General features: G+C 45.8%; 1 protein-coding gene across 4 annotated transcripts in view; it reads right to left on the bottom strand.

Moving 5' to 3' along the window:
• The window catches only part of IRF6 (interferon regulatory factor 6), a 46,003-nt gene that overhangs the window by 5,013 nt on the left and 23,803 nt on the right, over window positions 1-17,187 (bottom strand). Inside the window, exons 1-6 of one of the 4 annotated variants that reach the window (XM_037824681.1) lie at window positions 12,814-13,003; window positions 8,861-8,950; window positions 8,132-8,308; window positions 4,205-4,409; window positions 3,064-3,192; window positions 1,095-1,238 (exon numbers count right to left, since the gene is read on the bottom strand). In XM_037824681.1, the coding sequence (XP_037680609.1) occupies window positions 1,095-1,238; window positions 3,064-3,192; window positions 4,205-4,409; window positions 8,132-8,305 (652 nt within the window). In that variant the 5' untranslated portion in view covers window positions 8,306-8,308; window positions 8,861-8,950; window positions 12,814-13,003. Of the gene's footprint in view, window positions 1-1,094; window positions 1,239-3,063; window positions 3,193-4,204; window positions 4,410-8,131; window positions 8,309-8,860; window positions 8,951-12,263; window positions 12,281-12,813; window positions 13,004-17,187 lie in introns of those variants that run through there. The other 3 variants (XM_037824693.1, XM_037824698.1, XM_037824687.1) reach the window with 3 other exon arrangements.

The raw sequence follows: 17,187 nt of genomic DNA, 5'->3' as shown, positions 1-17,187 counted from the left end.
GGGCAGATGAGTAATAAAATAAAAATAAGTAAATAAATAAATAATGGGGGGGGGATAAGGGGTATGGGATGTTTTGGATGTTCTTTTTTTATTTTTTTTTTATTTTTTTGAAGTAATGAAAATGTCCTAGAATTGATTGTGGTGATGAATGCACAGCTATGTGGTGATACTGTGAGCCACTGATTGTATTCCTTGGTTGTATTATACAGTATGTGAATATATCTCAATAAAATTGCATTAAAAAAAAAGTTTGTCTTAAAGCAAACAGTTCAAGGTCCATTCATACCATCTCCATTCAATCATCACACCCTAGGGGCTAGCATTTTACCAAGCAATGTATTGGGTCCTGTCTTCCCATCTCATACTGAGTCTCCACAGCAATGGGCATTGAAAGGAGATCTAAACTAAGATATCTGGTTTGTGTCTCATTTTTGGCTCACTGTTTAAAGAAACCAAAGGAACAAGAAGAAATACCAAACCGTCTTTCCAAAAATGCACATGTGAGCACACACTATGGATCTGTTCTAACAATATGTCCATAAAAGGACACAGTTCCCAGCAGAGTAAATCTTCACTCAACAAGTATCCATCAAACCTTACAGGTCTTACCAAAGCTACTTACCTCTTGGGCAAAATTTCAGTTTCTGGTACTAACACCCCCACCACATAGAGTGTGAAAAGGAGACTGAGGCAATAAGATGGATTCTTGAATTTAGAAAAGAGATTTTCCTTCCCTGTGGGTGCCAAAGCTCCTCAAACACAGAGCCTCCTTGACCAAATTAATGGCCATTAACCTCTCTATCCTACAACTGGCCTTGTCTCCGAATCCCCTAGCCAGACTCCCACCCACCTAAGGGGTGAGAAACCGGGAGCTGTAACCAACCAGAGCATTTCCATGGGCAAGTAGGCATGGACTGACGTGACTTTACTTCTTCCCTGGTGACTCATCAGCCAGCCAGGAGCCAGGCACAGAGGGCACCTGTGAGACAGGAAGTTATTCCATACATGGCAAAGAAATGGAGGCAGAAGGCAGGACAGGAAAGGGACCATAATTGGAGCTGAAGATCAAGCAACAGAGATCAGGTTTCACTTACTGGGGAGAGAGCTGATCCACAGCTCGGGAGAACTATAGAAAGGCTGTATAGGTGCCTGGGGTACTTCCATCTCCACAGGTTCCGTTTTGGGCCACACTGCTTCAGGGCTGGAGTTGCCCACGCTGGCTGGTGCTATGGGAGAGCCTGGAACAGAAGTGGGGGAGAAGACAGGCATACCACACATGCTTAACACCTGGTCTGAGGCTCTAGGAACTAACAAGAGTAGCAGACAAGTCAAACACTGGACCATGACCCAGCAGTGATCTCCCAGCCCAACAATGATTCCCTCAACTAACACAAAAAGAATAAAATTCTCCTGCTCCTGCTTTTCTTCCTACTCATATTAATCCTCTCATAAACACATAGTTCTGAAAACTTGTGTTTGCTGAAGATAAGCAGATAGGAAGGGAGTTACCTCTGGGGGTTAAATTAGAATGGGCATGAGTGAAAGGTTCCTCGTTGCAAAATTTGGTCCCACATATCAAATAGAAGTTGGTTGTCTCCCATAAAATGAACTCAACTGTATTAGTTGATTAGCTTCAAATAATTGTTAATTTATAATCAAACAAATACTTTTACATGCATAAAATATCTCTGGAAGGATACTCAAGAACCTGAAAAGATGTGTCTCCTCAGGGAAGGAACCAGGAGGCTGGGGGACAGGATGGAAGGGAAACCTTTCAATTGATTATCTTTCTGGACCATTATGATTTTAAACCAAGTGAAAGTATTATTTATTCAAATTATCCAATTAAATCTCTTTTTTCAAAAAAGGTGAAAAAAATCCACATTTCTCTGATACTGTTAAAGTTGGCTCCCTCCAAAGTCTACAGATTTCCCCTCCTAGCCTCACCTCTTAGGTATCTATTCTTCAACAATTCTTCTTCCTCTGCCCCAACAGCTCTGAAATCACAGAGGTTAATACTTCTTTGACCTTTTGTGTTCAAGTCTGGTTAAATCTATGTACCCATTTTACTTTTTTGTTTTTAATATTCGTGCCACATCTTTCCAAAAGACACTCAAACAGCCCATAACATAAGGACCCAAAATATTAGCTTTAATAAATTATGAATATAAATAGGAAATCTGAATCCTGGAAATAGGTTATATCCTTTTAAGGAGTGAGATTGAAAGAATAAGTCAGCCAAGGATTTGGGAAGATTTCCATATGTCCAACTCTTAAATTTTCACTACGTGTGAACATAACATGTGGCAATTTTGACCTGAAACACCTCTATAAATTTTTTTTTCCTCACCACTTGGTTGCAAAGATATAAATAAAAGAGGGTGAGTAGACAGACAGTACAATCACTTCCTGATTCTTAAAGCCTGAGGCATCTTTTAGATTGGGGTACCCTAAAATCCTGGAAAAAGCATCTGGATATAGATTTTCTAGATGGCACAAGTACCTCATTTGACCCATAGCTTCCAGATGGTACTAGAAAGGTGGTGAAAAGCTGCTCAACTGAATATATGCCATTTGTCTAAAAATATTTCATTGGACAGTAGAGGTGAAGAGGTGAAGATAATGCAGAAGAGCAGGTCAACCTGTATTCCAGAACCCTCAGAATGTGCAACAGAAAATTTCGTACATGCTCTGTCGAAGGGGCACAGAATTTATACCAAGGGAAATTTCAGAAGGGTTTGCCTTCACCTCATGAAAGTGACATCTGTGCTTGGCCTGAAGGAAATAGGCAAAATTTATAACAGCTTTTATATTTTTGCATGGGATTAAGATGAATTTAAATTTGTATTTCCTTGAATTATCACCTAAGATTCAGAAGATTTTTTCTATGACTAGAACCTACCCCACTGGGATAGCTGAGCCAGTGGGGTTCTCTTACCAGTGACTCCCACTTGCTAAACACCAGCAGCTTGACCACAGGACCCAGTCACTGCTCCTAGTACAGTGTGACCAAGCGGTCAGCAGTACCAGGGTAAAAGTCCTCGGTGGCCCTCATACACTCACCATCGATGTTCAGGCAGGTGAAGGTATCATGAATGGGAACATGGTGCTGTGACTGATCGAGCTCATCTTCCTCATCTTCTTCATCCACATCATTATCCTTCTCATCCCAAGGAGCAGACCCTGTGGATCCTACTCAAGACACAGACAAACAAGCCTGCAGGTGAGCAGTTTGGTTTGCATTGTCATCCCTGCAGCCAACCCACCCCACGATCTAGAGATGACTAGCACAGAGGCTGCCCCTCAATTTCAGCATCTACCCTCAATGTCCTAGATAAAAAGAGGAACTGAGGCTGTATTTAACCCCTGGATCCAACTCACCCTAAGAGCCCAATGTAAGCTTTCTTCTCCTCCCCTATTCAGGAGCTCCAGACCCTACTCCCTTCTCCTAGAAATCTCTTAATCTCTACTCTAACCCTAGCCCTCTTACAGACTTGAGGACACTAACTTCTCATCCTTGTAAGCTTATTGTGAAGAACAGGCCCTCATTTCAGGGCATCACTGGATTCCCTAGAGTACAATTCTAAATTGTCTGGCTTTTGGTCTGTGCTGACTAAGCACTGGGTAAATACGATGATCAGGTGATAGTCTTTTAGCAAAATTATCCTACAAATTAAATGATTACACATCCAACATTTAAAAAGAACTTCATATGTCAAGTCAATTGACTTTTACAATAGCCTTTGAATTAGGCAGGAAAGATGAGACCCCACAATTTACAGCTGAAGAAACTGAGGCTCTAGGGGTAAAGTGATTGCATCAATGGCACACAAATGGCAAAGTGATAAAAGCCAGGTATAGAACTCAAACTTCCAAGTCTTAACTTCTCCTCCTTCTAAACCATGTGGCCTCTTAACTCAGTGGTGTCCTGAGAAAAAGGCTATTTTTACAGAAAGATTTTATACTCTACTTTCTAATGCTTTAAGCAATTGGGCTAATAACCATTCCCCTAAATGAGCAAAATCATTTTGTTGAATCTACGTCTTTTGTTCTCTGAGTGCTCTGGGCCCTTCCCAGCAAAAGGTTTTCCTGCTTTACCAGTCTTAAACTTTCTTAGTTAGGCTGTTTTGGGGGCAACTGACTTTAAGAAGCCATCCCCGGACCTGGCAACTGCCTATCTTCTCTCCAGCAGCGGGAGCCTCACCTGGGTTAATGATCGAGCCCTGGGGCTGGGGGATGTCGCACACTTGATATATCTTCACTGGGTTCATGGGTACCTCCTTCGTGCCATCATACATCAGGTTGAATTCCCTGCTCTTGTTGAGAGCACAGCGGAGCTGAGCCTTCCATTTAGCCGGGTCAGGGTCATCCACCCCTTCCTGGTATTTTCCTGTCTCCACAGCCCAGGCCTGAGGAATGGGAAACCACAGTGAATGGCTGCCATGGCCCAGAACTACTGTAGGGCATGTGCTCACCGGCTCTCATACATATGTACACACACCACTGCCTGACTGCTGCACCACACCAACCCCACTATACGCAAACACCGCCTTTAGGAACAGGCAAGGCCAGGCCTCAAGGACGGTAAGCCATAAGCAAACACAATTTTTTAAAAAGAGTAGCTGCATCTCGAGTATTGGTACCAGCACCTGCCAGACTACAGTGTTGTAGTGAAGAGGTGGAAAATAAAACATCTGTAGGGATATGCACAAAAATGATAACAATAACTTTGGATAGCAGGATTTCAGTTAATTTTTGAGGGGGGTGGGTGCTTATTTGTTTTTTACTTGAGTTACTTAAATAATAAGAAGTAAGGCAAAGGGGGATGGCAGATGATCCGAAGAGTTTGGCCTTGCTGTTCCCCTCCCTTCAGTCTCCAATCTGATGTAGAAATGAAGGGTTATAGAAATCAGATGCTTTGGGACTAATAGCCCTTAAGAGAACAGGAAGCACTCACCAGGGGTTCAGTTCACCCCACTGCCTGAGGGCCTAAAGTCCTGATAAAGCCACACTCCGTACCTTTCCCTATTTCTTCAAATCCCCACTTTGTTGGAAACATGCTGTCAGCCACACCAGTGGCCAGTGGCATGGCCCAAAACCACCTTGACTTCTCCTCACTGGTTTTCAAATATGGGAACTCACAATGCTTTCCCCAGGTGAGGGGTACAAGGTAGCCTCCCTAGTGAGAAAAAGGAAAGCAAGGTCCTCAGGAACAAAGCAGGGAGTAGAAGCCCCATCCCACTTCCAGGTCTAACAGGTGTTTTGATTTCTGCTGACAGGATATCCACTCTCCTCCACTGCCAACCTATTCCCAGATCTCTTTTTTTGGAAGTATGATTTGTGTTGCAATGTAGAAAAGATGGGTATCGTTAGCAGAGAACTCGAGACAGGAAACAGGCACACCAACTCTTTCAAGCTGACAGGGCAGATCACCTTGTCCAAGCCCAACTCCCTGCCTCTGCTTCTGACCACAGACTTCTTCCTCTAGATGAAATTAATTATGCTTCCAGCCATTCTTAGATATCTCTGATCCCCCTCAGAGCCTCACAATCATAAGGAAGTTTCTTCCAATAGCTAATATAAATCCCTCCTCCTTCAGTTCAGATTCATTTCCTCTTACCCTCTTCTCAGACCCCTCCATTTGTTTTGTGGTGTGGAATAAAGAGGTCTGACGAAGTTGTGCTGACTCCTTCCATCTGACCCCCTAGTCTCAGGAAGGCACATCTCCAGTGACTTGGTTGTGATGGCTAAGTTCAGTTATGGTGTCCAGTTGTTTGGTCAAGCAAACACTGGCCTGATTGTGACAGTGAGGCTATTTTGTGGATTTAAATCATCACTAAGCTGATTGCATCTATGGCTGACTACATCTACAATCAACTGAGGAGACTGCCTTCAACAATGAAAGAAGTTTCATCCAATCAGTTGAAGGCCTTAAAAGGAGAACTGATGATTTCAACAGTCAGAAGGAAGAGGCTCCATCTTTACTTCAGCCAGCCAGCTTCTCCTGGAGCATTTATTGAAAACATTCATCAGAGTTCCCAGCTTGTAGCCCATCCTATGGAATTTGGACTTTGCCCATCCCCACAGTCACATGAGCCAATTCCTATAATAAGTCTCATAGTATTTACATTATATGTGTGTGTGTGTGTGTGTGTGTGTGTGTGTGTGTGTGTGTGTGTGTGTACCGTCTATTCTGTTTCCCTAGAGAACTCTGACTAATGCACTGGTGATAGCTGGCTGCTGCCTTCCCATATTTTCCCTTCTCTTTGTTTGAGCCTTTGTCCCTTCTCCCACTCTGGCCTCACCTGGCTGATACAGGCTGTGCAAGACTTTGGCACAGTTCTGCAAATTTCTGTGGCTCCCTAAAGCCCCGCCTCTCCATGGAGGGCAGACAGACTCACCCGAACCACAGCCCCAGTTTCCTGCTCACCACACAGCCATTCCCCAGGACCCACATGAATGACAGTGACGACCTAAGGCTGACATAGCAGAGGGCAATACCCTTTATGGTTGGACCTTCAGCATCAACAAAGGAGGACCTTTGATGTACCACAAAGCAATGACTGTGATTCGTAAACATTACTCTGTTCAAACCTCAGGGTCTTGCTTCTAAGAGATCTCAGTCACTCTGCAGATCCGTATTTCTCTCCCTACAATGAAAATAAACCTTGCATTTGGGAAGTACTTTACAAATCATATACATTATTTCACTGATTCTCACAATAATCCAATAAGGCAGGTAAGACTACTTTCACCCCAATTTTACTGAAGAGGAAACTGAAGTACAGAGACATGAAGTAACTTGCTCAAGACCACACATACATAATGGTAGTAGCATTTGAATCTGGTCAGAAGGGATAGAATGATAATGGGAAGCAGACAGACCTGTGTTTATATCCTGGCTCCACCACTTACTAGCTGCATGATTTTGGCAGTTACTTTGCCCCTCTGATGCTCAACTTGGGTGTCTACAACACGAAGGTAACACCTGGGTCATCATGAAAATTAAAGGAGCTAATAGATGTAGGCTACATAGCAGGGGCCCATTTAATGCTAGTGCCCTGCCTGCTTATCCCACCAAAGGCCCATCAGAGCTTGCAATCTCTGAAAGCACCCACACTCTTCTCCTAGCTTCCACAGGACCTCCCTCACCATTCCTCAAACAGATATACAGATGTAAATATTATAAAGCAGCCTCCCCACAGCCCTCCATTCCTCAAGCCCTGAGCACACAGTTCCCTCTGATGAGTGAAGCTCTTAGGAATCAGCCTCTTCCCCCATGGCCAGCCACTGCCAGATACTTTAGCAGCTAACCCAGCTTCTGACCAAGACCCTAAGAGGAGGCCAGCTGAAGTACCAAGGGCTTTGGAAGAGAAGGGAAATTGTTCTTGTTAATCTCAACTCGGGCCATCCCTTTCTCAATGCCAAAGCTAATAACTGGTACTGGTTTAGAGATGTCCTCCTTATATCTTTTATATTCTTATTTAATATCTAAATTAAGAGAGTTCATTTACTTTCTAAGTACCCTCAGGCCAGTTTTCTCTTGGCCTCTCTTTTTATACACCTGAGATAACTGACCTGGGTGGGAAACATTTCTGGAATGGCTCTTCTTTGAGCCCTCAGCCTACGCTCCCTGCCTTTTCTCCCATCTAGCCTCACCAAGAAACTCATGAATCAGTCTTGAGAGGTCCTGGCAGGAATTGGATTTTGCTTCTGACTTCCAGCTTATAAGTCAAGCAAGAAAAGGAAACTCATTTCTCTGTATCTTGAGGGTGAGAACTAAAGCTACTCATGAGATAGAAGACTGACCAGCCTCTGCCACAACATCATTACAATCACTCACAGGACTGTGGTCGACCTCATCTTGGATCTTTTGGGACATGAGCTGAGTATCTTGGACCAATGGGAAAGAATGAAGTGCTTCAGCCATTTATAAATGTAAGCCAACAAAGGAATTACCATGCCACTAAAGTTGGGCACCCCTATCATAAACATCCTCTCTGTTCATTAGTGTTTGGGATCTAGTGCATTCCCTGTGCCACAATAGATGAAAAAAAAAAATAGATGAAAAAAAAAAAGAAAAAAACAGAGCTGAAAAAATCTTGAGTCAGATGGTGGAAGAAGCCCTTACCTTGAAGATGGTATTTTCCTCCTCTTGTTGGGGGCTATGCCGGGTAGCATGTTTCCAGGGAATCTGGAAGCGCTTGGAGTCCCTATGTAGCCAGATGAGCCCAGGATAGAGGCCACTATCCACCTGGGCCACAAGCCAGGGCTTCAGCCGGACTCTGCGGGGGTGGAGGGCCATGGTCTGGAATGGGAGGAGGGGAGAAACAAGTACAGAGAGCTGGAGAATTAGGCCAGCCACTGGGAAATTTTCCCAGCCACCGTTCCCGTATGATAGAGCTACTGTTTCATTAGATTACAGCGAAGAAACTAAATATGGGAATAAACTGCGCCAGGTGGGTAGGAAAAGAAAAGAGGTTAAAAGGTTCTTTTGATTCTTATTCCAAAGCCATTTATACTTCATGCTCTAGCCAAATCAGACTTATCATGCAAGTAGATCACATTTCTTCTATTTAAATCCTGAAGCAGAAAAATAAAAAGATGATGTCATCCCTTTTGGAACACAGTCCTTCCTGAAGTACTAAGGGCTTTGGAAGAGAAGAGAAATTGCTCTTTTTAATCTCAACTCAGGAAAGGGGAGAAAAAAGTTATGGAAATCAAATATATGGGCAGGAAGCTGAAGCACCTTCTCTTTTTGAACAAGACAACTGAGAGCAAATGGGAATATTTCAGTAAGAAATGAAATACATCGTGGTGACAGAGAAGTATGGTACTGGAATCCGAAGTCCTCACTTACATGGACGAGCAGGCAGTATGTCCTCAAGGATCCGAACAGCTGGACCTGAAATCAGCTTCCTTTTCTCCTGGCCACCCAAAGATTCTATTCCTAAAAAAAGGGTTCTCAGTTGATTATCCACAGGACAATCCAGGGTTTGGGAGAAGGCTTGGGAACACTAGAAACAAAGGCTTTGAGAACACTCCCTGTAACTGAGCCTAGTAAAGGTCAGAAGCCCTAAGATAACACAGTTCCTAACCCTAGAGTACTGTACTAAAAACAGTCAAAAGACAGCCCCTGCACAGCTAGGACAGCCTTCTCACCTAGGTCTGTTTATCTCCCCGCAGAGGCTGGAATGAACTGATTGGTTGCAGGAGCCAGCCTGGGTAAAGTCTGCAATTGATTCTCATAAAAATACATGGGCATGACAGATAATATACAGTTGCCAGCAGTCTCTGCAGGAAACAAAGGCCTGCCCAGGTTGGGTGCCTGAAGGAAAAACCAATGACTGGAGAATTGTTTACCTGGGATGTTGAGTTTGGATTTTTTGCTGTTTTTTATTTTATTTTGTTTTATTTCAAGTGAGAAAGGGATACCTGGAAAAATAACACTTATCAACATGGCAAATATTGGTTCATCAATATTACACCATGCACTGTGTAAATTACTAAACACTAAACTCCATTGTCTTCATCAGAAGCTCCTTACTGAGAACTGGAACTGCTAAAAGCCCACAATGACTTGAGGAGGAGAGGAAGACGATAAGACACCTTCACCCACAGAAAGATCCCCATCTGGACCATGGCTCAGAAACCAAACCAGCTGAGTCAGCTTGAAGGCTCCCACTCAGAGGAGTTGAGCTGTGGGGGTGAACCCTACCCTTGTCATCCCAGCCAGATTACCAACAAATGGAAAAAACCCAAACCCAATTCAGCCTCTGGCACTTTAAGAGCAAGGCAGCGCCTGCTCTCACCTGAGCTTTTGGACACACTTATCAGATCCTGCAAATGAAACTTTCCCACTGGGGGCACAAATCACAGTGGGCAGGTGAGGTTGGCATGCAGTGTACCAGAGTCCCCACTCCCTTTAATTTAGTTTGGCTTTGATTTAGGTTTTTTGTAGGGTGGCAGGTCAATCCATCAAATCATGGAAGGCATTTAAACCTTGTAAGGAGGAGGGAAGGCATATTCGTCTAAGGTTGAGTTCTACCTTCTCCTCCCTAGTCCTATCCCTACTGGAGATCAACTGGGGAAATGGAGATGGGGCAAGGGAAGGACAAAGAGAATAGGGAAGTGGGAAGTGTGCAGTGAACTGTCAACCTGGTGAGGGGCTTTTGAGAATCTCTCTGTTGCAGTACTGGCAAGTCTCATTTCCGTCAGACACATGAAATCTACCTCTTAACTGATCATAGACTTTGAAGAAAAGGACTTATCCTAGTTGATTCGCAGCCTGTCAAGAAAACAATTAAGGCAACCAAGCCAAGACAAGGAACTACACATAGTGATGGGGAGGGAGAAGCAGCTACCCTTAAAGATCAGTGATTAAGATCTATAATCTGGGTTCTCAGTGTTCTCCAAAGAAGGCACTACACATGAGCAACCCTACCTCCCAGCACCATGGGAAGAAGCCCCAGCCTGCCCTCCTCCATGCCCCACCTACCTCACTGCCAACCCTTCCCACCACGTCAGCCAAGATTTACCACCAGTAACAAAGACTCTGAAAACAGGCAGAGAGGGAAAAAATTGGAAGCAATCTTACGGCACATCCACAGGCTACAATACTATGCAGCTACTAACAATGGTGTTTCTGAAAATTTTTTATTGGTTTTGGGGAAATGTTTTCCACATGAAGTTAAGGGGAAAATAAATAGCATACATTGACTGCATGCAATATCTCCATTTTGTAACATGGCATTTACTTGTTACGTGTGCACAAACATATGGAATAAAAAGAAGGGAAAGAAATACACCGGCGCAACAAGATGCTCATAATGGTTACCCGGTGATAGGATTATGGATGATTTTTATAGTTTCCTATATACTGTTATATACAATTTACATTTTCCTACAATGAGCATGTTTCAATTTATGTATTTTTTTAAAACCTGCAAGCAGTATATTTTTAATCACAGGAACATAAGACATTTCTTGGCCACTGGAAGATCTAAAAGATGATGGTGTTGAGCTGACAGAGACCATGAAAAAGACAATCCATTCTCTCTGCCTTTACAGTTTTTAAATGTACTTTTGCTTATTGTGTCTGATTTCATCCTCACAATCCTGGAAGTGGCATTATTGTCCCCATTTCATGGCTGTGATAACTGAGGCACAGAAAAGTTAAGTGCTTTATCTCGGCTCTGAAGTCAGAGAGCCTTCTACCAGAGCACTGAACCCTGCCATTACACCCTGCCTTTTTCTACTGGATCATCACACTAAGAGGAGTCAACAAAGACCCCAACAGCAGAGAAGATCAAGGAAGGGATTAGGGAGGAGACTGCCTGACATCCACCCTCAAACATCTAAATCAGATTTCACTTTCAAAACACTTTTGCTATCAAATCTCAATGCCCACAGAGCAACCTTACTCTAGCTGAATTCAGTATCTCTCGCTGCCATCACAGTGAAATTCAAGGCGTGTCTCCAACAGATATTTAACCAGCCAAAGGACAAAGATGCCTACCCATCTGCTCCTCTCAGAGAAAGCACAGGGGAAGGATACTTTCAACCTCTCCAGGGCACCAACTGTCCTCACCTCCAGCCCCAATCCAAGGAGCAGGTCCTTTTTAAACACCACCACTACCACCTCCGCAGCCCCCACCCAGATTAGTTCCCAGAGCCACTGCCATCCCAAGTCAAGAACTTGCTCAGAGTAAAACACACTTGCCATTTCTTACAGACAGGCCTTAGCTGTGGTCCCTTTTTTTCCCTTCCTTCCAAAGGAAACTGAAATGCCACCCCTCCAATTCCCCAGCCTTCCCTTCATTTAGCCCTTCTTAGAGGTAAATTCTGGGCCTCTAGCCATAATTCTCACACTCTTCCTCCCTGCTGGATTAAAGTTGGGGAGTGGTGAGGTAGCTGCAGGGTATTAGGTGCTGCTGTCATGCTTTATACATACATCTAACCCTAAACTACTCTCCTAGGCCAGCACCAGCCTTTGCCAACCCCTACTGAATCCTCTTCTCCCTCTCCATTCCCTGTCTTGACACTCACCAAGAGAAGAGGTTTGGGGCAAGAGTGACCCCTTTAGCCCAAAGCAGGTTTCTTCATAGAGTGGCACCTCAGGCTTCCTTTCTAGTCAGACCTGGGAGACTTTCCCCATTTCTCCAGACCCACCCTGCAGCCCCTTCAGGCAGAAGAGGGCCTCACCCCCAGAGGAACCACACCCGGCGCCACCCTCCCCAGCACCAGCTTCCCCAGCACCTAACCTGGCCACTTGGAAATCCATGGGTGTTTCCCAGACCCAGGGCAAGGGGCCTAACTGTGCTAAACAAACTCAGGGAGGGAAAACAAACTGACCAAAGATCCTGGCCGCCCCCACCCCGAACTTCCCAAAACACCCACCAGGTCCAAGGGCCGGCGGGCCTGGGAATTCCCCTCGCTAGGACTCAGGGGCCCGCCGCCAAGTAAACTGATGAGACCCAAGGGGAGGAGGGAGCGGGGGCGGAACGCCTTAGCCCTACTCTACGGCAGGGGGGTGAGGGCAAGGGGCAGAGCAGCGCACCCGGTCCCAGAGGGGTAGGAAAGGGAGTAGATAGAAGTGGGGACTCGGGAGGTGCCCAGCGCCGGGAGAGCCCCAATGCTATCTGGACCAGGGCGAGAGGCACCCAGACCCAGCGAGGGTCCCCAAACAAGCCCAAACAGGTGTCCCCAAACAAGCTCTCCCACCCCTACAAACAGTGGAGCGGACCCTTCCCCACCCGCGGGCGTGATCACCCTCCTCCCACAAAGCTACTCTCCAGAAGCTGGCGTCCCCACCTTTCCTCAATCAGGCTTCCCGAAGCGGACGTCCCTACGAACCAAGTCTCCAGCTAGGATCACCCGTCGCCACGGCGTTCCTCGACGACTTGGGCAAGTGGCGCCAGGCTCAGCGCTGGTGGGGACTGCGGGCTCCGCTCCCCGTCCCGCACCAGCCCTCACCTGCCCGGCCCAGGTGCGCCGAGCTCACGTCAGCGCCTCCGCCCCGGGACGCCGCAGCCCCCTCCGCCGCCCGCCGCGCCTCCCAGCATGGCCCCGCCCCCTGGCGGCCGGGATTGGCGGGCTGTGGGGACTCTGACCCTCTGCGCTCCTGGGCCGCCCCGCCCCGCCAGGCCCCTTCCCCACCTTACTCGCTCCCGGTCTTCTCTCCCGGGATAATCAAGTCCCAGCCGTGAGTCTAGCCTTCACGCCTAGGGGATGGTGACTGGTGGTCGTGGGAACCAGAAGCCACTGAGAGGTCAGATCCAAGTCGAGAGGGTACCTCCCCCGCTTCACGCCCCACAATTACCCTGCGGTATGAAGACAGTTAAGCACAAATAAGGGTTTTGAGAGTCGGGCTTGGCCCTACTACCGGCGGTCCTGAGTATGTAAGCAGAGTGGGATTTGGGGCAGGGTCTCCGGACACTCGGTCCGGTCTGGGGGAAGCCCTACTCTGCTTCTTACCCGGGTGACCTTGGGTAAATTTCTTCTGTTTGTCTCATCTATTCAATGAGGATAACGATTCCTGCCTTTTCCAATCACTATGGTGTGAGGATTGGAAGCATGGCCTCTGGAACCAACTCTTGGGGTTTAAAACAACAACTCCAATAGTTACTACAGACTTGGGAACGTTCTTAAGCCCTCTGGGCCTGGGCTTCCTTATCTGCAGAACGTTGTTAATAATAGAACCCACCTCATAAGGTTGTTGTGGATAGTAAATAATTAACACATATAAAGTGCTTGGAACAGTAGTTAGCCCTATATAAGAACTTGCAATTATTATTGACATAAGGATAAAAGAGTTTGATAGATAGTACCGTACAGAGTAAGATGGCACCCCTTGTATTGCCTGAAATTCGAGGCCTGTACTTCCCCTAACCGGAGCTTGATGAGAGTTCCCTCCCCTTCCCCAGGGCAGTGAACACCCCAGTCCATGTAGAGTGAGTTGTGTACAGGTAAATAAGACAGATCCTCCATCCTCAAGCAAAGAGCTGTCATAAATGAGATGAGGCATGAGCAGGGCATGAGGGTTTGGGTGTTTAAAGTAATGAATGAGAGAGACAGTTGGAGGAGTGGGTTGGACAGACCCAGATTGGTAAGGACCGACTTGATTCCTACACCCAACCAACCCAGCTATGTGTCTTATACAGCTCAGGCCTGGAAAGGGAGCAAGGCCCAGAGGCTTGACTCAGCCAGCCTCTGGCTCAACCACTGCCAGCATCCACTCTTCCCTTCATGCAGGGGAAAGGCTATCTCATCAACACAGCCAGCTCTTTACTGCTGCTGAGCTTACTGAACAAGCAGCATGTTCCATCTGGCCCAGGGCTGGGCTCCTGAGACTAAGCAGTCAACTATATCTGTGTGTGAAGAAAGTGAGGAAGCCCACAGGGAGAGTGTCAACTGATGGGAGCCAAAGCCCCAGGTCACACAAGTGTGGGCCCAGACACAGGAAACCACTTACACACTAGCTGAAATTTCTATAGCTAAGGTTATTTCTTAATGACCTTCTTTAGGACACATATATGTTTTAGAATCAGGAAATTCAAGCTGGGAGGGTTTTCTAGATGAAAACTGACTTAGAAATGCTTGTTTAACTCAAACAGTATTTTAAACACCAAAAGACTTCACATAAACTTCCAGATTCCAACATTTCTTGAAGAGTCAAATGTTCTGGATACCCTGCGCCAGCAGTTCTACCTGGCAACAGCTGCCCACTTAGAGGGATCCCACACACTACAGTCACCCTACTAGTGTCACTCATTTACTTTAATTGCCTAACCCTTTAGGCATCTGAGTTTGTAAGCTCTAACACAAAGTCCCCTTTTTACAAATGGCAACAGAAACCCAGAGAGATTAAGTAATTCATTCAAGATCACACAGTAAATTAGCCCCCATGTCAGGACTAGAACCCAAGCCCAGGAATTTTTCCCCTTAGAATTATCCCCAACAGGAGCAGAAAGCATGTTCCTGAAAGCGTGAAGACAGAAGACAGATACGTTGTGATGATCTGGTTGGAGATAAGTCCTAAGCAATAGGCATTCCAGATGAAGGAACCCCTGGTAAGCCAGAAGGGTTAGTTTGAGGGGCACTGAACGAGGGCAAGGAAGCACTAAGGAGTTTCAGCAGCACGAGCTGAGGCTGCAAACTTTCATTAAACATTCATCTTTGATGGCTCACTATGTGCCAGATGCTGTTCTAGGCAGGGTTGAGGTTGAGCTGCTGAGAACTAAGAACTGTTGCCCTGCCAGCAGTTAACATATTGTTAAGTATTCTATATCAGATAGTGAGTAGCTACTATTTCAGTCCCCACAACCCTTCCCAGGACACCCAGACTCTCTACCATTTATCCAGCAACTAGTTAACACCTGGCACAGGACCCTGCTCAGCATCCCAGCCTGTCTATTCCCATTGGCGCTGCACTGGTTGTTAAAAATATATTTTTTTTTTTAAAGAAAAAAGAAGAAAAGAAATTCACCCAAAGACCAAAGTGAAATCCTGATTCTCATGTCACTCTTCTGAAGAATCAAAGGGAATATAACAGGAGGAATTAAGGTAGAGATCAGAAGGAACTTCCTGGCTCTTGAAGTGATGAGACCTGGCAATAGACCATCCTGAATTCATCTCTGCTCAAGGCATAACTTATCTACTTGCTCTGGAGAATAAGAACATCTTGTAAGCCCCCTATAATCTCAAAAGAACTCAGAGTCCCCCAATGTGGCTTGGGCCTGAGAAGCTTCCTTCATTTGGTCTTCTCTCCCTGCTCAGGTGGGGCACTGCTGACTCACCTGTGACTCTGAGTTTCAGGAGTGGGGTGTACATTTCAGCATGGGGGCCCTGATTCATGGCCACAGGGAATCAGGGAATTCCCCTCTCCTACTCCCAGACAGCTCTTATTTAGTAGGGAGGGGTCTCTTTTACCACTTAGAGGTATTTTAACTTCTGGTATCAAATAAGTGACAATAAAGCCATGTGACCCAAATCCCACTCTCTTCTAGGCAGACCAGTGGGTGCAGAAACTGGGAACTTTCCCTCAGGCCCAGTACAGTGGAGAGTTTAGTGTTACTGTCATTGATAGCAAATAATCTCTGAGGCTGAACTGGACTTCAGTGGGGTTGGTGAAGAGGAGATGGGATATCAAGCTAAACAATCCAATTCTGTGATCTCTCAAAGGATCTCAGGCATTCTGGGGCCCATCAGGTCTACCCCCGTTGTCTTTCTCAGCCCTGGCTTATCTCAGGCTCTTTCCACGTGTTTTAGGGTACCTGGGCTGCAGATGAGCCTGACAAACCTAAACTGTAATGCATGTTGATTGTTGCCCTCTTAATGCCCCTTCCCTATGTCCCACTGCCCTCCACAGATCACATTCCATAAAATCTCAGTCAGGCTCCCCAGACCACTCCAAATCCTAGAATCACTGAGATGGTGGGAACCTGCAGAAGCTGGCAGCAGAAATAAAGAAATACATATATGTATCAGAACACTGTTCTGTCCCAACAGAGCAGCATATTTGAAATCAGGGCTGCAAATGCTCACATTTGTGGAAGATTCCAGAATCCCAGAATCATTGACCTCGTGGGAAGCTGCGGCAGGCTGACAACAGAAATAAATATATAAGTGAATCTCTCTTTCCAACCCAGGCAATGAAACAGACTTTGGTTTGGGACTCCAGTAGAATTCCCCACTAAAGTGTTCACACTTACTTATTTCTGACTTTCTTTTTATCCTTGAACCAAGCTGAGTCCTGGGTAAGTGTTCTCAAAGAAGCAGATTCCTTTATTCCAAACTTAGATCTATGTGGGGAGAGGCAGAGGAAAGCAGGGCCCAGTAAATCACTTGGAAGTGAGCACACACACATCCCAACTTGGGGCCCCTCCATTCTTCCTCCCCTAAGCGCAGATCTGAGTGTGCATTTCCCTTCTCCCGTTGGCAGTAAGAAGCTTCCTCAGGCTCTGCAGACAAAAGAGCAGAACTAGAAACTATGACTACCATGAAGGTGAAGGCTCACAGTCCTGATTTCAAATATGCTGTCCTGATTTTAGCTTTGGGGTCAGCACCAACATCCTAACCTGTTCTTATATGCTGCTGTGAGAGAGATAAATGGAAGTGAGAGCTCTTTGATACTGTAGAGTGCCACATGAGTGGGAGGGCTCATCGCTGCTATTATCTGCTGGCTGT

Source organism: Choloepus didactylus, chromosome 2 (genome assembly GCF_015220235.1).
Source record: "Choloepus didactylus isolate mChoDid1 chromosome 2, mChoDid1.pri, whole genome shotgun sequence".
Classification (NCBI taxonomy): Eukaryota; Metazoa; Chordata; class Mammalia; order Pilosa; family Megalonychidae; genus Choloepus; species Choloepus didactylus.
Note: the sequence above shows the minus strand (reverse complement) of the source record. Positions and strands in the feature narration are given on the sequence as shown.